General features: G+C 36.9%; 1 protein-coding gene across 1 annotated transcript in view; it reads left to right on the forward strand.

The window, feature by feature from the left end:
- The window catches only part of LOC134527206 (lysosomal acid glucosylceramidase-like), a 409619-nt gene that overhangs the window by 72729 nt on the left and 314120 nt on the right, over positions 1–22770 (forward strand). Inside the window, exon 4 of the mRNA XM_063359670.1 lies at positions 1372–1528. Coding sequence (XP_063215740.1) covers positions 1372–1528 — 157 coding nt within the window. The remainder of the gene's footprint in view (positions 1–1371; positions 1529–22770) is intronic.

Genomic DNA, 22770 nt, shown 5'->3' on the forward strand with positions numbered 1-22770 from the left:
ATGGCGGTTTGCTTTTCGAAATTTAAGCATAGCTAGTATGGCGGGGGTTTTAAGCAAAACACATGGCGCCTTTATTATGCTTATAATATGATGTGGGGGGTTATAATTGCGCAGTTTATGAGTGACGCTCCAGCGGACAACATCTCGCTCTCTCTGCACGGGATTTTTGAGGTTATGTTTCTTTAGTCATAGCTAGTATGGCGGTGTTTGTTTTTTTTAGGCATACTGGTGGTGGGGTTGTGGTAGACATAGTATGGTGCCTTTTTGGGGTTATGTTTCTCCCAGGTATTTAGTCATAGCTAATATGGCGGTGTTTGTTTTAAGCATACTGGTGGTGGGGGTGGGGTAGACATAGCTATTATGGCGCTTAATTGAGGTTATGTTTCTCTCAGGTATTTAGTCATAACTATTATGGTGGTGTTTGTTTTAAGCATATGCTGGGGGGGGGGGGGTTGCGGTATTTGCTTACGGTTTAGACATAGCTAGTATGGTTGCATATTTTTTCGAAATTTAAAGACATGGCAGCATATGTTTGTTATTTAATTCCCCATACTTTATCTGGTCCCGTGGTCTAGTGGTCAAGGCATCCGTCTCGTAACCACGACTTTGGTGCGTCCCCGGGATCGAATCCACCCAGCGCCCAGGATTTTTTGTATACAATTCCCGCCTTTGGAGCGACGGTGGCGCGCTCCGGTAACTAAAGGCTGAACTAAGATGGCGGCCTCCAGCAGACGGTGGCGCGCCCTGGTAGCCAATGTTTGAACTATGATGATGCATGTCAACAACAATGGCGGCGCCCATGAAACAAGATGGCGGCCCCCATGAAACAAGATGGCGGCCCCCATGAAACAAGATGGCGGCTGTGTTTACATTTCAATGTTTACATTGGTCCAGTAATGTCTTACTACTGCTACTGCGGTGCACATTTAAATTGCCAAGCCCACAAGGTGCAGGTAATATAGAGCAGAGACAGGTGACTTAATTTATTCGGTAGCTTTTCAGTAAAGATCCCCATGTTAGCACAGGGTATTCGAGTGGCTGCGGTAGCTATAATTAACAGCGACTATACAGCTAATGCGCATACTCGAAGGAGACAAACGAGAGTATTATTAGGCATTGTGAAAACATGACATGATGGCTTCTACAGAGCAGATGGTCGTAATGGGTGATTTTGTGAAAAAGGGGGTGGGGGTCAATTGAGTATCTCTGCAATACGGCACAAAAGAAGCAATAGAACAACGTTAGTACGTGCAGCATCATATAGGGCTGCATATGCCATACCGCTGTAACTCACCGCCACTGCTGCCACTATGAAGCATGGCACCAGTGAGTGGTGACCTTCTAGGTAGACGCGAGTGTCGCTGTGCGCAGGTCCTACTTCGGTCCGGAGGGCATCGGCTACACCTTCCTGCGGGTCCCGGTTGCTGGCTGCGACTTCTCCCTGAGGTACTACGAGTACGATGACAACCACGCCGGAGATGCCCAGCTCAAATTCTTCAACCTGTCCAACGAGGATTACCTCTACAAGGTACATAATACTGCTCCTTACTCGATGGCCACTACTGTTATGTGAAACAAAATCGTGGGGTCATTGGAAACAAGTTGGTAAGTCCGGTGTCTGAAATATTGTGTATTTTAATGACCAATGTGAGGAAAATAGTTTGTGTGATTAGAATAACACAAAAAGTGCAATTTTTGTTTCATAAAAATATGCTTAGCCCTTCCTGACTTTGTTCCGTTTTATAAATACTTGCCATAGTCTATACATGACTATCGTCACTGTCCCCTGCGATGACAGAAAGCAGTGGCAGTCAGTAGGACTTGCAAGGAGCAACCACATTTACACGCAGCAACCAAAACATTGCAACCTAAACCTCTAAAAACAGCTACTCGTAAAACACCGCGATTATCATGATAGTGGCTCATTATTTGCTAGCCTGTGAGCAGAGAAAAAAAAAAATTAAGGAGTACCAAGTAACGGGTGTTAGCAAAAAAATATTTTACTGGATGATGTCTATAATGTACTCAGTGAACCCACTCCATACATTAATAGATACTTCATAAGCTGAGTAGACTGCAGTTTTATTACGAACTGAACATTTTGTGATGGTTATAAAATATATAGATTTTTTTAAAGTAATATATTAACTAAAAATATATATTTAACCGATCCTTAAATATAACATGCATGGTTTCTTAACTCATGTAAATACATATTAGCAAACTATAAATTAAAGATACAAGGATAAAAATAATTACCACAATAAATTTCAATAATTTAAAAACCTGTATAAAAATATTAGTTAATTCCGATGTAGCTTTGAAATAGTTATTATACAAAGATTTTGTACTCACATTTATCGTTATGGGCAGCCTGTATAAATTTACGCGAAATTGGCCAATACTAAAAAAAAATTACAAATTAACTTAAAGTAAGCAGTATACTACGGCCGAAAACCACCTATAGTTGCAGCGGCGCCAAGTTCTACACAATGGTTACGTGTACATACTTGGACGTATAAAAATACTATTACTGTTATTCCGACGCATGGAGCACAGCTGGGAGATGTCGTACCGGGACTGGGCGGGAGACTCTTACTTGATGATGCGGTGGGCGGCGTGCTGACGATCCACGCAGAAGCTATTTCGCGTGAAGTTCTATCCGCGAGCTCTCGCCTCGCTGCTGTCCGCCCAGCGCCGGCGACTCGCGGCTCGGCCGCCAATCAGCGCTGTATTCCTACGTGGCAGAAAATAGCCACTGTCTTACAATCTTCCGACACACACCAACGTAGTAAAGGGATTTCCAGAAAGTATGTTTTATGCTGCCTATTAAAAAAAATTGTAAAAATAGGACCTAAAATAAACATAAATTATAAATTAGCTTCTCACAGTCAGAATATTCATGTATTTTCTCACTTTCATGTAGCCAACCTTAGCAAAAATTACAAATTATTTTACCAGAATTACAAACTAAATGTCCAAAGTACATAATAAAAAATATAAGACAATTAAATAAAAACAAACAGCATCTAAAACCATAATAAATGGTGGCCTGAAAAATAACCTGCAACAATTTAAATGGAAATAGGAAAATAAAATGTGTACCAAAAGTGGCACATGCCACACTACATATAATAAGACTCAGAATTAAAGAAATTGGAATTATACATTTTTTCCAGTAAACTTACGAAATAGGAATGACCAAAAAGAAGCAAATAATGGTGCTATTTCATTTCTACGACCTAAGCATCTCACAACCGTTTTTTTCTCTCTCCCCACTCTGGTAGTGGGCTGTGGGGGCTGTGAGGGGAAGTTAAAACAAAATGGCGCCCACTGAAATGGTCAAGCCAATAAGGAACCGTTAAAGAAAAAAATATAAAAAAATATAAACAAAAGTTATATAAATAAATAAAGCGTATTTTCGAGTAGTTCCATGTGAGAAAGTATCAGGGGACCAGAAGTCATAGAGAGGTAGTTAAAGCGCCCCCCTAACCAGGGTTGTTTTGGCGGGCAGTGGCCGAGGCTGCAGCTGTGTTCGCACCGCGGGGGTCCCAGCCACTTTCCCCCTTCAAAGAAGTCACAACCCGTAATAGGGTGTTCCTAAACTTCCCACCAATGCTGCTCTAATAATACAGGAAACCAAGACTTAACAAGGCACAGACCTGTGAAAAATTTGTCCAAAGCTTAATTTTTGCACAGTGGTACAGCCGACTATGCTAACAACATGCCAAAAGTTTACCGTGGTATAAGCGGCTATAAGCCGCGTGTTTCCTTCACCTGCAGGGGATTGCTCTCACTAGAGACCTGTCTGACTCACAAATAAAAAATATAAACCTAAAGTAAGGAAAGAACTATTCAGTTTTTAAGATTGGCCATATATTTTGATGAATGTAATTTAGAGAATAAAATAAATTTCACTGCCAAAACTATCCTTAAGTCATCAGTGTGATGAACATTATATTAAATTAGTGAAAATTATAAGAGTTTTAAAACCGATAAACCTTCCTTCAATTTTAAAGTACTCATACTATAAAATAGGGAAAAAATATATATAATTTTTAAGTTGAGTATATCAAAAAATCTGATAAATTTTAAAAATCAAGTAGAAATCTTTTTCGTTAAAATGCAAATATAACTTGGGAAAAACTCATATTTCTATAATTTTGCAGGCGCACTGGCCAAAACGTTTTTTTCGTATTAATATTACCAATGTTGTACCATTATAATAAACAATTGTTAAAAAGCAGTGCTTTTAACAAAATACCCAAAGTGATGAACTGCAGCATTTAGCGAGAATAAAAAATATTGCAGTACATAAAAATGTACGATGGAAATCACTTAGTGACACGAATACTGAAGGAGACTGAAAAATAATCTTAATCCAAGCCGTAGATAATATTATTAAATAGTTTTTTAAAGAACTAAACAAAACACGTTCTAATGTTGTATGAACTAAAAAGAAAATAATTAATCTTTAAATATAAGAAATGTGTTCAACAGCGACAGAATTAACTAGAATTCTGTACGACAAAAAATTTTAATGCATGAGCTTAAAATAAGATCCAGGCGAAAAACAAATAAACAAATCAATTAGTGTTAATGTAAAAAGCGTGACTTGACATGTATGTTTACAGGTGTGTGAGTGAGGTAAGCTACGGCCACACAGGGCGCCATGCTCGCTATGTTCACTATGTTGGCTATGTTTGGACGACGCCAGGTGTTTGGTTCTCGGCTATTTTTCTAAAAACGTCGCTGGCTTCGGGAATGTGCAAATAAAAATATCTGTTTCCGCCCGGAATTTCACTGTAGCCTACTTTCTGAGTATTCTTTCAATTAGTAGCCTATCACGTCGACGAAAAATTTGATTGAAGTACAAAAATAGCCATGTTTAATCATAAGAACGATAAAATCCATAGTAAGCAGTGTATGCAAGATATTGTCTGTGTTTAGATTTCAATGGTATGATAGGAAACTGTAATTTATTTATTCCTCATGCAACTACTACATCAAATGATGAAATTATCCAAATTAATATATTTTTGGACAAACTGCATGGACTCATTTCATTTTTACGTTTACATACTGTGATGCCAGCAGAATATTATCATCATCGAATCATCACTTGAATCCCACGGCATGCGTCTATCCAACATCGTGAACTAGACTGTGTGGCCAATCTGTTTAATATTTGGCTGATATCTCTCAAAATTCTTTCAACCCCTGGTCTTACTTATTCACTGATTTTATATTAATTAGGTAGACGATTTTTTCTGGACTGGAACACACATATAGAAGTAAACATTGGGTGCACAAATAGTCTTCTGTTTGTAAGAAAATAACAAATTAGGCTTAAAATTAGTTAATTCACTGAAGTTACCAACTGTAACAAGAAAATCGTGGTAAGTTATAAATAACATAAGTAATAATAGAAATGATTTTGAAAGGAATCATTATTTAAAACGATTTTATGTTTTACACAGATAAGTAGGGTACTTATAGGCTATCCCATTTTAATAATTTGTGCTGTGGTGGATAAAATTCTGAATATAACTACATTTTTTGACAAGGCAGCTATATACACTCATATTTTACTTAAATGAGGCCAACAAGAACAAAAACTCAAATTATTGTACTTATAATTTATTTCACAACATGTCTGAACGGCGAATAGAATGTGAACAGACCCCAAGAAAATTCAGTCATCAAGGCGAGGCGTCAACCCAAAAATAAACACGATGTAAGGCGTTTCCTAGGACTATGTGCTTACTATAAAGGTTTTTTGACTAGGTTCGCAGCTGCTGACCGATCACCACATCATCTGACTCAGGAAAAGATACAGTTTTTTTATTTTTTTTATTTTTTTATTTCATGGTGTGAGGCTACCTCTCAGAACCTTTAGGAGTCACTATGTTCTGCCTCCATTCTTTCCCACATTTATCATAATAAAAACGAGCAGACATGGGCTGGGTTCTGTACTTTCCCAGGGCCATAATGAAAGCGAATGAGGTATCAAGTTCACAACAAAGCTTTATCCAAGATAGAAAGTAAATAATTCATATAAAAGCACTTCCAGCCGTAGTTAAGGCACTGCAGCATTTTCACAAATATTTATGTAGGAGATAATTCCTTGTACCCTGACCATGCTCCACTAGATGTGTTATTTGCAATTCAATCACACAAAGGAACAAATCACTTGGTAGAGTGAACCAATACAGCAATGCAATTGCTAAATCGCACACCACAAGGGCCAAACTCACAGCAATGCTGTTGCCCTACCTCACTGACCATGCAAAGTAGACTGCAACCATTGCAAAAGGGGAGAGAATGATGAATAAGTCGAAGACATCCGAGTTACGACTGATGTTAACAGCGAGCATAAATAGGACTGTGCTAGCCTAAAAGTGAAACAGCAACAAGACTCTGGCCTAGGGATACAGGAAATTATCATATTGTCGCATTCCAGAATTTTTCGGTGTAGCAGGCTTTAAATTTCTGTTGGTTTTCTGACATCGCACATACTGATGTGTGGCATGAGATGACCATAGATCTGGTGCTACCTCGTGCTAATATTTCTGAGTCGCTCTGTGGTGAAACAGGGGGCTTTGTCCCTTGGGGAGCGAGCGACTCGGGGCTCACTCAGCTAGCATGTGCCCTGATTGCGAAATTTGGGGCCCGCGAGCCCTAAGTCTTCTGTAATTAGTAATGATTAGTCAGCCATCTGTTTGTAGATTGGTTTTTGCGGTCGAGGAGATGCCAGGGGAATGGAGGTAAGAATTGACGAGATATGGTGCTTCCGTCGACATATGCTATGCATATTTCCTTGATGATAAATCCTACTTGCGACATGAACCCCCGGATATTAACGAACATGTTGGTGGCAGAAACTATACTGAACTCTTTTCCGCATTTACATTAGTATTTACACTACTTTGTCCCGGACATTATATGTAGCCAGCCTATCGTGCATAATAATCCAGCCATAATCTCGATTTTGCAGTCTATAACTCCAGTATTAATACGGTCGTCCTGTCTAATCACGTCAAATACAAAGAGAGGAGCAATACTTTTGAATTAATTCGGGTATAATATCGGGGATGGTAACTGAACATAATACGATTGCTGATATTGTGCATACATCCGGTAAGCGAGCAAATATCTTCCATTTTAAAAGTCTGCATTCATATCCAGATAAGGGTTACTTTCAGAGTTTAACAAAACTTTAATATTTTTTATCTTGTCGTGATTAAATGTAGAGCAGTCTGCTCTTATATAATTTTGTTTGTTTGTTTGAAATGCTACTATAATGTATCGCGGCTTAACTGCAGCAAAACTAGATTTTACATTCCAATTTATGTTTTGAGACTGGGTAAGATTAGGGTAGGTTTCCAAACTCCAAAAACGAAAAGCAATGTCGATATTTGTACCTTTCTCGACAAATTTCAAAAGCCTAATGCGTTCTGACGTATTCACTTGAACGTGAGGAAGAAGCCATTCGATAGTGTGTATGGATAAAGTTACATTTTCCGGTTGGTTGCTTGTATCGAGAAGTGCATTTGCCTGGGTGTTGGCTAAAAGTATCACCAACTCCTGCTTAGCATTAATTATGATGTGCTTGTAATCTTCTGCATATCCCAACATCATCGCGAGAGGAATCCAAATTTCAAATCTTCCGCCTGCATATAACAACAACTTGTAATCTGGTTCTATTCACCATCAGACCATTTTAGCCGCGGATAGTTGATTATGGGTTAGCGATGAGTAATTTTTTAAAGTACAAGTAATTCCCACATCTGGCGTTTGGTTGAGCTCGATACCATTTAATTCGTAAGATATTTTACTGATCATGTGAAGAATACCATTACGTACGATCTTGGTAGTTGTAGGAATATCACCATCATCTTTTAAAAATGTGCCTCTAAATTGCAAAAAAGAGTTGCAAGGTACCGTATATATATCTTGGTTTTGTACAGAAATTCATATTTCCGACGACAAAGGATATGGTCCAGAAAGATAAGGTAAGTACGAGTGTATTTCGGTCTTTGTAATAATATCTTCGTAACTAACTGCATCTTCCACGTTCAGGATTTTCGTATCCATTCCTAATCACTTTATACCCGAGTTGATTCAAGAAACGAATGTTAGCGCGTGTTAACACGCTCGAGGTTTGTGTTATACTGACTGTAGATTTGGTAGTGTCAGTTAATTTATAGTTTTTTCGTATAAAATTAAAACCCATCTCTCTTCAAGTGTAAGCGCAATGTGATTTCATCCTCTCTAAAATTTATCAACTTATCGTTCTGGTAGACTATGCGGACGACAATTTCGTGTACGCTCTTCCCAATGACCGGTGAGTAAATGAGTGTTTTAGGCACTTCTACAACTTTGAACCCAGGAGGGACTAGCACGCTAAACTCGTGTAGCGTATGGTTCGGTCTACCATTAAGATATGATCCGCTAACCTAATTGCAGTTTACTCTTATAACATTTACAGGAAGACTATTCGGTAATGTTGATAGGGCCTACATTTAATTTACCCCCTTCGTAAATGTTATTTTGAAACCCCAGTATTGCTGCTAAAGTATCCCGCTCCCTAAAGTCAACATTAGTGCTACACATCATCTCGCTTTACCGAGTGTTTGGGTTACCACGAAGATAAAACTCTACATCATCTTGTAGTAATGCTTGCTTAATGTATAATGCGATATCCTCGATTTCATATGATCCCGTGGATACAGATATTACTTTCAAAACATCATTTTTCATATATCGTATTTTACAGTTTGCCCTATCGACATTCGGGATGGAGAAATATGTTTGAAAATCGACTAATGCGATACTCCATGTGCCTTCCAAATTCAAGGCAGGAAAATAAGTAGATCGGAGCTCCGAGCTTTTACCCGATAGGATAAAGTTATCGACATAACTGACTTGTTTTTGTCTGTGTTAAAGCTCTTTTATAAGCATATTATTTCATAATTTGTTAACTAAGAAGCGGAGGCACAAGTGACCTCAATTCCATTGATTAGGCAACTGCTCTGCTTTATAATTATTTTTAATGTAGTGTCACGAAAATACTTGCGTAATTCCATAGGTGGCCTAAGATTCCCGAAACTGTCATAGTATTCTGCCGCATTACCGGCCTTTCGGTATGCTACCCAATGTGTACCGCACCCATGCTTACCATCCAAATTTACGATTGCGCACTCCCTCAACTTGGGTTTGCGTGGTAGTTCATCACGCATGTATACATTGCGGAAATATGGTAAGTTGTGTGTAATAGCCGGTCCTGAAACAGGCGCCAGGCGGTGGTGCCGGTGCCGAGCCACCATCTTGAAACGCCCCTCGTGCCCAATTTTTATATTATTTTAAATTAATCAAAATCCTTGGAAACTGCTGGGCAAAATATTAAGAAAATATTACCTTAATCACCAGAGGGGGCACGAGACGGTGAACAAGACAAAATATACACTCCCTGCACACTAGTAACTTGGGAGTTCGTGGATCGTTACAATGAAGAAGGTATTTGATAAATAAATACACAAAATCGGTAGCTTGGTCTATAGGTTTTCCTAGTTTATTATTAAGGAATTTTATGTTCGCATTATTTATACCTGAAAATAAAAATCTTAGTAATTAACAAAATTAAAAGGGGCGCCCCGGCATTATTTAAAACAATACATATTACAACCAAACAATCAAACGAATACATTAACAAAATTTCAAATATAGCTCCCAACGATTACATATATATATATACATATAAGTTTACTCGATTTTCCAGATTCTTGAGGATGACGTCCTTAAAACACTGCTCGCTGGTATCTTTGTTTTAGTTCCTTCTATTTAAGTGAAAAAAATATATATATCTCATATCACCCGGGTCTTTCCAGGATGACCTCGGACTGCCGGCCAAACTCTTCTAACAAGGGGGGGAGGGGGATCAGCTGGAGGTCCCGAAGATCATGCGGGGGCAATTTCTCCCTCCGTAACTTCGACCCTGTCTGAAACACAGCCCAAATTCAAAACGAATTAGACCTGCATCCAGACAGTCATACACCGTTGGCGCGAAAGCCAACAACGGGAATTTGGGGAGAAAAAAAACGGATTACTCACCAAACAGGGTGTGGAAACAGGGCGGTGTCTCGCGCCGACATCAGGATGACGCGCACCGAGAATTCGCGGATGCGCGAAGGAAACCAGAATTTTTAGAATTAAATATAAATAAAAAATTTAACTACGCATGACTTTTCTAAAAACTACCTCTGCCTGGCTACTGTACAAATGGGATCACATCCCTTAAGTAACTGACTACATCTTTTGTGCAACCGAAAATCGCCGTTCCCGCGAAAAGCCTCTTAGCGCAGAGGACGCCGAGAACACGTGGTCAGCAGCCGAGCTCAGAGAACTAAGTGCCACGATGGCGGACAAGACTTCTAATTAAAACGGGCGCTCAAGCCCTAGGAAGGAGGGGGAAGGTTCGGTTCTAAGCCGAAAATTTCCGAAGGAGTCCGAGGCGGGCGAGACAAGAACACGACATGCGCGCTCTCTACCGGACCGAAACGAAGGCAACGAACAATCGACTTCTACAGGCTGCGTGAAGAAAGCATAGTGCCTTATGGCACCGCGACGCTGCTTTCTAGCGGCGTAAGGGGGAACTACTTGAGGTGGTGAGCTGACTTGCCACCAGGTGTCATGAGGGTAAGCTCTGCACGCTGGAGACCAGGCCCGCGGTTACATTTTCCTCCGCTAGATGTCGGGGATGTGTCTGTCGGACCAGGGAGAAGGTTTTTGCATCAGGTCTACGTCCCGTCCGGTCACTGCTCCTAGCTTGATTTCTCAGAACAAAAGTGAGGTGGAGAGAGAGGAAGGGAGGGGGGGCAGAAATAGCCACTAAGGTGGGAACGCAGCTCCACTGGAGACTGCTTCGTGACGAGACATGCTATTCTCAGAAGGCCTCTACAAGGTAGCAGCTTGCAGCCCAGGAGCTGCTCAAAGCAGTTTTGGTCATGCAGGGAATTAAAATTACAAACTCGGGACGTGACTGCAGGCGAGAGAAATTTCAACCGGGCTGACCATGTCCACATTAGACAGCAAAATATCAGATTGGCACCCTGGGAAGGGGCTTCGATCCACTGGCACAAAGTTTAAATCCGTAGCGTACACCGGCCTAACAAAAAGTAAATCACCCCCATTAACAACCAGATAAATTAAAAAAATAAGAAATCCCAAAAATTTTAAAATTATAGAACAAAAATTTAAAAAAGGTGACGAAATGCCTAATTTCCGGCACAATCTTAGATTTGTGACGTCAGGGCGGCCATCTTGTACTCAAAAATTCCTTAAAATTCCTCAAAAATTCCTTAAAAAACCACTGTTTCACTTATCGTTATGGTCGCCATCTTCGATTATATAAATGTTGCATGTTTCGTTACGCCCGCCATCTTAGTTGAGTACTATGTCATCGTTAAACTTTATGTTAAGACCGTCATATTGGATCCTTTATTTATTATCCGATTATAATGAAAAAAAAATCAAAATTCATCAAAAAATTTAACTTATTAGAATTCTGATTGATTATATCGATTCCCGTCCTTGGTTTTAAACCGGTGAGGGCAAAAAATAAAAAAAATCAACACATCCTTACTCCACAGAAGCCACCTACAGACTGACCCCCGCCACTTGTTTCATAGCATATGTGCTCCCGATTATCAATGTCAATATTATGATGGTTTTCTCCGTGTGCTCCTGATTATTCTTATCAATATTTTGATTGTTTTTTCCGTGTGCTTGCGATCATTCCTGAGGTTTCGATCAAAGGTCAAGGTCACACCCATCCAAGATGTCCGCCATGACAACACAATCCAAGATGGCGGACTGTAAGAAATCTGAGAAGCACTAACAGGAAGGAAGAACTTCCTTCTCCTTGGATACTATCGAAGCCATCCTTCTTATGCGATCGATAGTGAGCATCCCGCATCCCGCATAAAATAAATAAATATTATTTACCTGCAAGCAACACGTGGCGTCATCTGATGTTGAAAAGCGGAACTACTTGCAGCAAGTACCTTTGCATTAGATAAATTAACTCTCACCACCGAATCGTGCTATTGTTGTCAGTTAGAGAAATGAAGATTCGTAACCACGTGGCCAATTAGTCATGCAATCTCGTAACCATGCGTTCTGGAAGCTTCGTAGTCCTATGGCCTCGCGATCACGTAACCTTGAAGACTTGCAATCGCATAGTCTCGTAACCTCATGGCTCGTAGTCTCGTAGTCATGATGTATTGGAGCCTCGTAGACTTGAAGCTATGTAAGCAAGTAGCCTTGTAATCTTATAACATAATGCTGATGGTGCAGATGAGGCAAAAGAGAAAATTCCATCGAAGACAGATGCGGCAATTGGAGCCTTGTAGACGAGTAGCTTCGTAGTCAAGAACTCATGCAGACTTGTAGTCCTGTATCCATGCAGTCACGTAAACATGTGTTCTAGAAGCTTCGAAGCTCTGTAGCCTCGCAGTCTCGTAAACTTGAAGATTCGTAGTCACGTAATCTCGTAACCTCATGGCTCGAAGTCGCGTAGTCATGATGTCTTGGGACCTCATAGAATTATAGCTACGTATCCAAGTAGCCTCGTTGACTTGAAGCTACGTAAGCAAGTAGCCTTGTAATCTTATAACATAATGCTGCTGGTGCAGTTGGAGCAAAAGAGAAAATTCCGTCGAAGACAGATGCGGCAATTGGAGCCATGTAGTCTAGTAGCTTCGTTGTCAAGTACTCATGCAGACTTATAGTCCTGTATCCTCGCAGTCATGTAAATTCGTTTTCTAGAGGCTTCGTAGCGTTGTAACTTCGCAGTCTCGTAAACTTGAAGATTCGTAGTCACGTAGTCCACTTAATGGTGCTATTGTAGTCAGTTAGAGACATGAAGTTTCGTATCCATGGGGCCAATTTGTCATGCAGCAAAGAAATAAATATTTACCTGCAAGCAACACATGGTGACATCTGATGATGAAAAGCGGAACTACTTGCAACAAGTACCTTTGCATAAGATAAATTAACTCTCACCACTGAATGCTGCTATTGTAGTCAGTTAGAGACATGAAGTTTCGTAGCCACATGGCCAATTTGTCATGCAGTCTTGTAACCATGCGTTCTGGAAGCTACGTAGTCCTATAGCCTCGCGATCACGTAACCTTGAAGACTCGCAATCGTATAGTCTCGTAACCTCATGGCTCGTAGTCACGTAGTCATGATGCAATGGAGCCTCGTAGACTTGAAGCTACGTAAGCAAGTAGCAATGTAATCTTATAACATAATGCTGGTGGTGCAGTTGGAGCAAAAGAGAAAATTCCGTCGAAGACAGATGCGGAAATTGGAGCCTTATAGACGAGTAGCTTCGTAGTCAAGTACTCATGCAGACTTATAGTCCTCTATCCTCGTAGTCACGTAAACTCGTGTTCTAGAAGCTAGGTAGCTCGGTAGCCACGCAGTCTCGTAAAAGTGAAGATTCGTAGTCACGTAGTCTCGTAACCTAATGGCTCGTAGTCGCGTAGACATGATGACTTGGGACCTCCTAGAATTGTAGCTACGTATCCAAGTAGCCTCGTAGACTTGAAGCTACGTAAACAAGTAGTCATGTAAATAATAACATAATGCTGGAGTAGTTGGAGCCGAGTGGACTTGTATTCTTGTAGCTTCAAAGACATGTAGTTTCGTAGCCACGGGGTCTTTTAGCCATGCTGACTCGTAGCCAGGTATAACTCGTAAATAACTAGATCCATTTAGACTCGTAGCCTTGTGTCCTCATAGTCTCTTAGACTCGTAGAATTCTAGCCAAATGTATTTGGAGCTGATGAGACAAAAGACAGTTGGAGCCAATGACTGTAGAGGCCAATGACTGATGGATTCACTAGACTGATGGAAACAATAGACTGATGGAGCCAATGAATATTGGAGCCAATGAATATTGGAGCCAATGATTATTGGAGCCAATGACAAATGTGCTGCCTTTTCGTTGATGGTGCTGCCTTTTCGTTGTCGGTGCTTCCAAATGTGCCGCCTTTTCGTTGGCGTTGCTTCCAAATGTGCTGCCTTTTCGTTGACGGTGCTTCCTTTTTGTTGATTACGCGTAGTACATAATGTAGTGATTGAATATTTACTAGTTTAAAACCTCTTGGTGTAACTAAAATATTTTTCAAGGTCACTTGGTCCTTTAGTATGTATAAAAAATGTCACGATGGATTAATTGAATATAATTAGCTAACGACGAAGGTCATGCGGTCCTGAAATTACTAGCCTATACATCTGATATTGACATGACTCGGTCTCATGGACTGAAGACTATTGGTCTGTATGTGTGGCTTTGTACATGAACGGCTTATAGGTTATTCAGATTATTGAAAAATTAGACTTTCGTGTTAGGCTAATCGACACTGTATTAATTCGTTGGTTAGGTATATTGACATGAGTTGTTTTTCGTAGAGTGAATGATTAATAAACTCCGCGAAAGGTAATGGAAAACAGAATCTAAAATTTATTTAAAAATTAGTTACAACTGTCTTGGTAGTTATGTTGCAATGGTAGAATGTTCTAGAATTCAAAATGGCGACAGTAAAGTGAAAATTCAAAGCCCCATTAGTTATGATGTAATGGTAGAAAGTTCTAAAAACAAAATGGCGGCCAGAAATTACGTAATCCAAGATGGTGATTGCATAATGGTAAAATCCTAAATCCGAATCCTCAAGCCTCATTGGTAGTGACATAATAGAAAGTTCTAGAATTAAAAATGACAGAAAATTCTAGACAAAATGATTGTCGTAAAATTACGTAATCCAAGATAGCGGAAATTCTTGGAAATGATGTAATCAAATATGGTGACAGGAAATGACGTAATCCAAGATGGTGGCCGGAAATGATGTAATTCAAGATGGCGGCAGGAAATGATGTAATCTAAGATGGTGGCCGGAAGTGACGCCAGGGGTCAAAGGTCAAGACCATGACGTCAGAGGTCAAAGGTCACGCATCCTTATTCTAATCCCCGATCCCCTGTCCCCGGATCCCCTATTCCTGACTACTGTTAAGGTAGTGGATGGTCACAGTGAGATCCGAGAAGGCTGTTCTGTTTATTGTCACATTACATGTAACCAGATTCTGCCATAGGAAACTAGAAAGCAGAAGATTAAAAGCATCAGAAAATCATATATAATCATAATAATAGTCCTACCGTCTTTATTGATGGCAAAGTTAAGACAGTACGCCTTTTCTTACTTTTAACCACTGTTTTGCAATCACATTAAATATTGAAATATTACAAATAAAGCATGACATAAACAGTGTGATTTTCTGTCGCATTTACTTGTATGAAATTATAGCTGTAAAAAAACACACAGAAAATTTATTTCATAAGTTACGTTGGAAATTTATTCTGGTTCATAAATTTCAAAATAGGGATACAAAACGTAGACTTAGATTTTCATTGAATAAAAATCCAAAGCTACCGCTGTTAAATCCTTAATACAACAGCAAGGTAATAATATCATCTTGAAAATTACTGATATTTGTTCCTAAATTTTTGGGAGTTTAAAGCTATTATGGACAAAAAATAAATATTGACTGTTTATTTCCTTGGCAAAAAATAAATTAAACTGTCACCAAAATTTTAGATATGCTTGTGATCATACGGTGTAAGTGAATTTAAAACACAGACTCCAAAAGAACAAATTGCACACTTTCTTCATAATTTTTTCTATGTATAGACTGTATATAAAATTGCTGTTCTTGTTTATATTTATGTAATTGTTTCGCTTTTCAGTTTTTAGTGGAGATCAGCTTCTAAATTTAACGCGGCCGGTACGCATAATTATAACAAAAATAAATTAATTTATATTAAGAAAATTAAACCTACTTTGTAGCAATAAAAACTTAAATTAAAAATAAATTTAATTTAATTATAATTGTATTCAAAAATGATAGGAAGTCTCAAAAATGTAACATAAAAATAAAAATGTGTGGTGCTTGATAGCCTATCAGTTGACTTGAACTTCTTATCTCCAGTTATTCTGAAATTTCATGTCTTTATAAAATTTTAGTTATAATACTTGATGTGATTTGATTTTTATTTTGTATCAATAGCTATTAATATTTGCCAAATCAATATAAATACGTAAATAGGAAGGTTGGTATAAGTTGACTCTAATTTCATATAGTCATTTATTCAGCCATTCAAATTCATTTCCTACATTTCCTCAATTTTAATAACGTTACGTACGCCTAATACAAATCTAGCCTCAGCCCTCTATTTAGCTCGAAGCTTTCGTTTTCTTTTCTAGCCCCCCTGTCTTTGAAAACACTTTTTCACGATGGGGCGTCCAGCCCACTCTCAAGGGTCGCGGACATCTTGTTGTCAACTTACCTCCCATGGCATTCTGAACGCCGGATACAAAGCTGCTCCGAAGAGCAGAGAGGAAAAAAAAAAGTCTCTGTGTATGAACTTAAATTTATGTTTTAGAGGGATTCGAGCCAATGACAAGGTTCCGATTCATACTCTGTTATCTGTCACGTATATTTATTTTAATATTTTTCTTTTCTTATCCCTAAGGCTGCGCAATGTAACTACAGATAAAAATACTTATGTGTAACAAACAATGACTTAAGATATATCAGAACGTTCGCCCTGAGTATTTAAGTTGTAAACAAAAAAAATTGAAAGCATCAAATCATTTAATGAGAGTCTAAAGAAAAATTATATGCTAATAGTAAATAGTAATAATCAATAAAATACTATTTTGTGGGTTTTAAAAGTTATTCGTTTACATATATATATTTTCATCAACTTGAAAACTGGATAGTTCAAAATACGAAGTTTTTTATGTGATGAAAGTAAAATTTATTTTAAATGCAAATTATTTTCATGATGTTTATTAGTTTGTTATAAATTCGTTTTCTTTTTACCAATCACTGGTTAGTTTTTAGAAATAGTTACGGCGCAATTAGTGTCAGTGTACCTACAAATCCTATTTCCAGGAAAAAAGCAAGCATGTAAGCAAATATAGAATTTAAAACTGCAAGAAAACTAACATTTGGTACAATAAATTATAGTCAACATTTCATTAAGTTGTCAAACAAAATTCTTGTTCATCTGTAGTAAGGTAAATTTGATAATTGAAACATTTATATTAAAAAATTACATTGTTAAAAATAGTAGATACTGTTTTTACTTTTACAGTGTGTATATATATATATATATATATATATATATATATATATATCCTTCTACCGCAATCATAACAAATTTTTGGTTATGCGTTTTATGATACTAATATATTCTTTACTGTTATTTACAAAGCACAATATTGGCAAAATCAAAACCATTGTAACAATTCCATACACGAATTTGTATTTAATTAACTGGGCTATCCGACCTGTTATCCACACTTTTTGAACCTCTTGACAAAACACTTTTTTTTATGTGCCAATACGATTTATCTGAGAAAAATAAAGTAGCATAACGATTGAAGTTTAACGAACATTTATGATGCATTTATTACAAACCAATCTTTCTATATACGCATCTTGTAAATAGTACAACTATTTTTTTTTAACGGGGTGGGTAATGTTTAGTAAACATGAGATCGTTAGAGACAGAAACACACATTAATACTATTCAGGTATATTGCAGAAGGTATTGGCCATGGCTTGCAAGTAAAATCTAACTCTTTTTATACCTAAAGTAATTTACAGAAACCATGGAAAACATGAATCGGTATGACTGGTTCGGAATTCTAGCCCAGATTTTTAATATCGTGTCACTTTGCTTTATTGGCAATGATATATTTTAGTTATTGTAACGAGGCTAACACTTCAACATTATTATAAAAACATGACAACATAAAAAAATCCTTTCGGCACCTCCTACATGCGTGAGTAGATTTATAAGGAATTATTTATTTTGGAAATGTTCTGAAAACTTTTACAAATTCCTGAAACAATTACAAATTTGAATGTACCTACTATATGAATAATATGTTCACCAATATTAAAAAAAATATATCTATTAAACATTTTCTTATACCTACTCCAAGCAGTGAATATATATTAAATATTCTTTTTTTCAACTGAATCCATCCAGCATTGAATGTATAAACGAATTTATTATTATGCCTCCTGGTAGTTATGCAATTGATTTAAACCTTCAAACAGTTTTTTTTCCATCATTCGCACAAATACGTGGTCGTTTGAAAATTTTCTTTTGACAAAGATTTGTGGTAACAGTCAGATAGTCAAAAATAAATACGACTAAAATTTTTAATTCACCCCTTTATTTTTTCAGCCCCCTGCAACAATGGCTCGTATTATCAAAAATATTTTTAAATGAAGTTTTGAATAAAAATTATAAAATGAACTCACAATTTGAACGGATTTGATTGTGAACCTACCAAGGGAGTTACGATTTTAGTTGTAATTTAACCTCTCTTTTTTCAACCCCTTGCAGCAACGGTTCATATATGCAATCAAAATTAGTTTCAGTCAAAAGTTTTGGGCAAACGTTGTAAGATTAATAAAAAATTCGTGCGGATTCGATGTTGTGCGTAGGAAGGGAGCTTTAATTTTTTCGTCCTCCGACACTTGTTTATTCCAACCCTGGCAGTAATAGTTGGTCGTATATTTTTTTGAATAAAACATGTTATGTATAGTAATTTAAGGTTATAAAAAAGTGTTCAATATTGTACATGTGTTGTGTATACGGCTACATTAGTGTTTTGAGACATTTAGACTGTTAACTTGATCATTTCTTAATAGTTAAGCAAAGAGAGAAAACATTTAAATTGGAACCATGCATCTAATCCTTTAAGGAATAATGTGTCTTATGGTGAAATTATATACATAACAAAAAATTCGAACCTGATAATTTTGACAAAATTTTACAAAAATTTTAAAACTTTTTTCTTAGCTTATATATTTTTTCAAACCTTAGAAGAACTTTCCTTAGCGGGATGTTAAACCATAGACCAGTATCCAAACATTTATGTAGGTGATTCAAAGTATAAGCAAAATAGTGATATTAAAGGATTTTTTTGGTGATACAAGATATATATATATATATATATATATATATATATATATATACACATTTGGATATAATGTTTGATTGTATTCATTATTAAAAAGAGTTAGTACAAGTAGAATAATTATTTACATGAGTTACAAAATATAAAAAATCTTAACTGCTCTCTAATAATTTTTGAGGAAATTAAACTATAAGGGATAAATAACTTGAAATTTTTAAGTTCATATATATAACTGTATAAACTCGTAGCATAATAACTGGTTAGTTTTCAGCAATAGTTACGGCGCAAATAGTGTCAGTGTACCTACAAAACGTATTTCCAGGAAAATAGGCAAGCACGTAAGCAAATATAGAATTTAAAACTGCAAGAACACTAACATTTGGTACAAAAATGCGAATTAAATATCGAGACAATTATACACAGTGCCATTTTTTAAATGTTAGATAGTAAATATTGTAACTAATAGTTAATAGAACATAAAATATAGTTACAATGTCTTGACCAGATTTAAAGTAATATATGTATTTTTAATGCTTTGATACTGACTCCTAACAAATTAAATTTTTCATCCAATTTAGATATCTATTAAACAGAAAAATACAACTGAAAAAATGTGTAACTAAGGCCATTTAGTAAATATTAAACTTCAAAAGCTCTGTTGCTAAGAAATATTGATAAACGTAAAAGATCAGTGACGTTGATATTTTTTATTTAAAATATATCAACATGCTGGTAGTGGCACAGAAAGTTGCGCTCACCTCTCGCAAAGTTATGAGCGCCTGATACCCAGCTCGCCTGAGCGCTCCAGCGCTCGGGCCTCCAGGGGTCCCGGTGGAGCTAGCCAATGAGGACAATGGGGCGGGCCCATACTTGGCAGTAGGTCTCGTGGAGGGAGTTCAAAGCAGTGAAGGGGAAACGGTCGGTGATCTGCACAGGTCGTGCAACTGCGAACCGACCGCAAATAATGTACTTTTAATCTTTTTAATTCTAAATTACATTTCATAAAATTATTATTGTATTCTACTTCAAAATTTATAGCATCCGTTGAACTTAAGATTACTAGCTTTAACATCACAAGTCATTTCTTCGATGGTACACGATATTGAACTAATCATTCCACCATGTGCCACCAAAGACCTGCCACGAGAAACCTTTCGATCTTATATTCTCCAAAAGGAGTTGTTAAACGAAAGGTTATCTTTTCTGTGTTTGTGCATTTTGTTTTTGAAGAAAACATTTTTATATATTAATTCAATATAAACTTAATAAATTGGGCTTCTGATTGTAAGTTTCTCAAAATTATATACAGAGAAATGTTTTGTCTTTATACAATTAATTAAGTTATAATTATACAAATTAATTCTTACCAGCTTTATCTGGTTGTACAAAAATCCCAATATAATTGGCAAGCTGTAGCATTAGTGTTTATTAAATTGATATATATGTAGATAATAATATGTATTGTAAATATTTTTATGACGGTGTCAATCTGTGATATATATATATTATCCCTATAATATGTTGGCTTTCTTTATTTAAATGTCTGTTTCACAGATGACACTGAATCAACTGCCCATCATTATTTCATTTAATTTGACTCATAGAATGCTAATCTTTCTTATTAATCAATGTTTTTCCCGGGAATTCAACAAAAAATCCTTACAAGAATTCGTAAAACAAGTAGTATTAATTTTTAATCCTGCTGTTATTTTCTCAGTCAATTGTTATGCACTTCACAGCATTAATTTTTACTTACATGAGAGTTGTAATTTGAAACATTTAAATTCAATTCCTGTAAATTTGATAAATGTAACTTCTGATATGACACCCAAGCTAAATTTATGAAAAATTTTCTGAAACTGACTTGCACTGACCATTGCAAATAACCATACGTAGGAACTTTGCTACATATTAACATATAAAAGTGTATATGCACACACACATATAAATGTTCATAAGTATATACTTACATTTCCACAAGCTAAAGGTAGCATCATTACTTAACTTCATTATACTATGCGAAGGAAAATCACTGTTGAAACTTCAAACATAAACCCAACCCAGATGGTTTTATGGCCATTCGTGTATTATAAATTAGGACTAGGGAAACTTCTTGGTGTTCCTTGAAACCTGAAAACTATAATAGGCACCGCTTACCATGTGTTGCTTTTTGGTGAATTTTCCCAAACCCCAAAAATTCCACTTTCTGTGAAAATTTTGTATAAATTTGACGACAAATGCTGTTTTCTATAAATCAATAAAGTATTATTTAACATTTTAAAGTGCATCTTAAAGAATGTCTGCCATTTTCGTTGAATTTCCGAATAGATTCAAGGATACTTAAGAGAAGTCCTCGGCTGGACAAGAATGCGGTTGAGCGCTCCTCGCCACGTGTTTGTGCCAGCCAGTGGGCGTGTCTTTGGGCTGGGGATGGGACTCGTAGCAGTGACCAAGCGCTCGCTACATGGGAGGGGGTTGGCCGTGTCCTTCCCCTCCGCTGCCTGTCATTGTGCGCGCGCTGGTCGTGGAGGAACGTTCTTACCTGGAAAAGGTTGGGAGTTGAGACCGCCTACAAGGTCAGCGTTTATAAAGCCAATGCAGCATTCGGGCGTGAGCGGAATATCACTTACATGACATTGTAGCTTAGAAACTATATTAGCTGAATTATCGTAAAATTGACAAGTACAATAATACATATATAGATACACCAATGGTAAATAATATATACATTGTTCATAAAAAAAAAGATTTCTAAGTAAATTTTAAACACTGAAGTATGCATTATTTACAAGTAAGTTAACATTTCCGTAATTTGCGATTTAACCACCTGTGATGTTGCGAAACTAGTATATCGGCCACTGATGCGAGATGGCTTAGCTGTAAACCACTGGTCTGTATATGCCAATTTAATTTTTTTTAAATAGGAATTAAGTTATAACATCGGTCATGTAGGAAGCCAGAGGTTTTTACATAAACACATCAATATTTGCACAATATAAATAAAACACACAAATCATAAGAAATAGCAATTTTATAAATTACTCTATGATACATAACTTTAACCTTCTTAATTTCAGACACTTAGTTGCAAAATGTTAAATGTATAGTTAAATTAAGCTAGTTAAACATAATTATGTTGGCAATACATTGAAAATATAACAAAGAAATACTGTAATATGCGCAAAATAATATATATTCAGTTGCTTAGGCCCCGGTGGAAGTGCTGAGTTCATTCAAGCAATTGCTTCCCGGATATATGTTGGGTCTCTTATGTCGGTTTTCAGCATACGCCGTCCATACATTGGCGCAACTATTTCAGGTAGTAAACATTCCTCATAGAACCTGAAAATATACAGGTATAAAAAGTATTTCAACTTTAATTATGTTTTGAAATGTATTTTCCCTCTTACATAAAATTAATACACACAGCTAATAATAACAACATTGAAGCACATTGTTACCATAATACTACATGTTTTAGCATACTAATAGGTTCAGACATTTACACCATGTGTTCCCAGCACGACAAAACGTAATTAATAAACAACATTAAAATATTTTATTACATTCATTAAATAAGATATATAAAGGCGACAGTAAACTTTACATGAAACTTAACACAAGTTCCGAATGCAAAAGTAGGCCTGAGGGGGAGGGGGGGGGGGTATTTGTATTTCGGCGCCGCTAATAAAACGAAAAAAAA

Source organism: Bacillus rossius, chromosome 1 (assembly GCF_032445375.1).
Source record: "Bacillus rossius redtenbacheri isolate Brsri chromosome 1, Brsri_v3, whole genome shotgun sequence".
NCBI lineage: Eukaryota > Metazoa > Arthropoda > Insecta > Phasmatodea > Bacillidae > Bacillus > Bacillus rossius.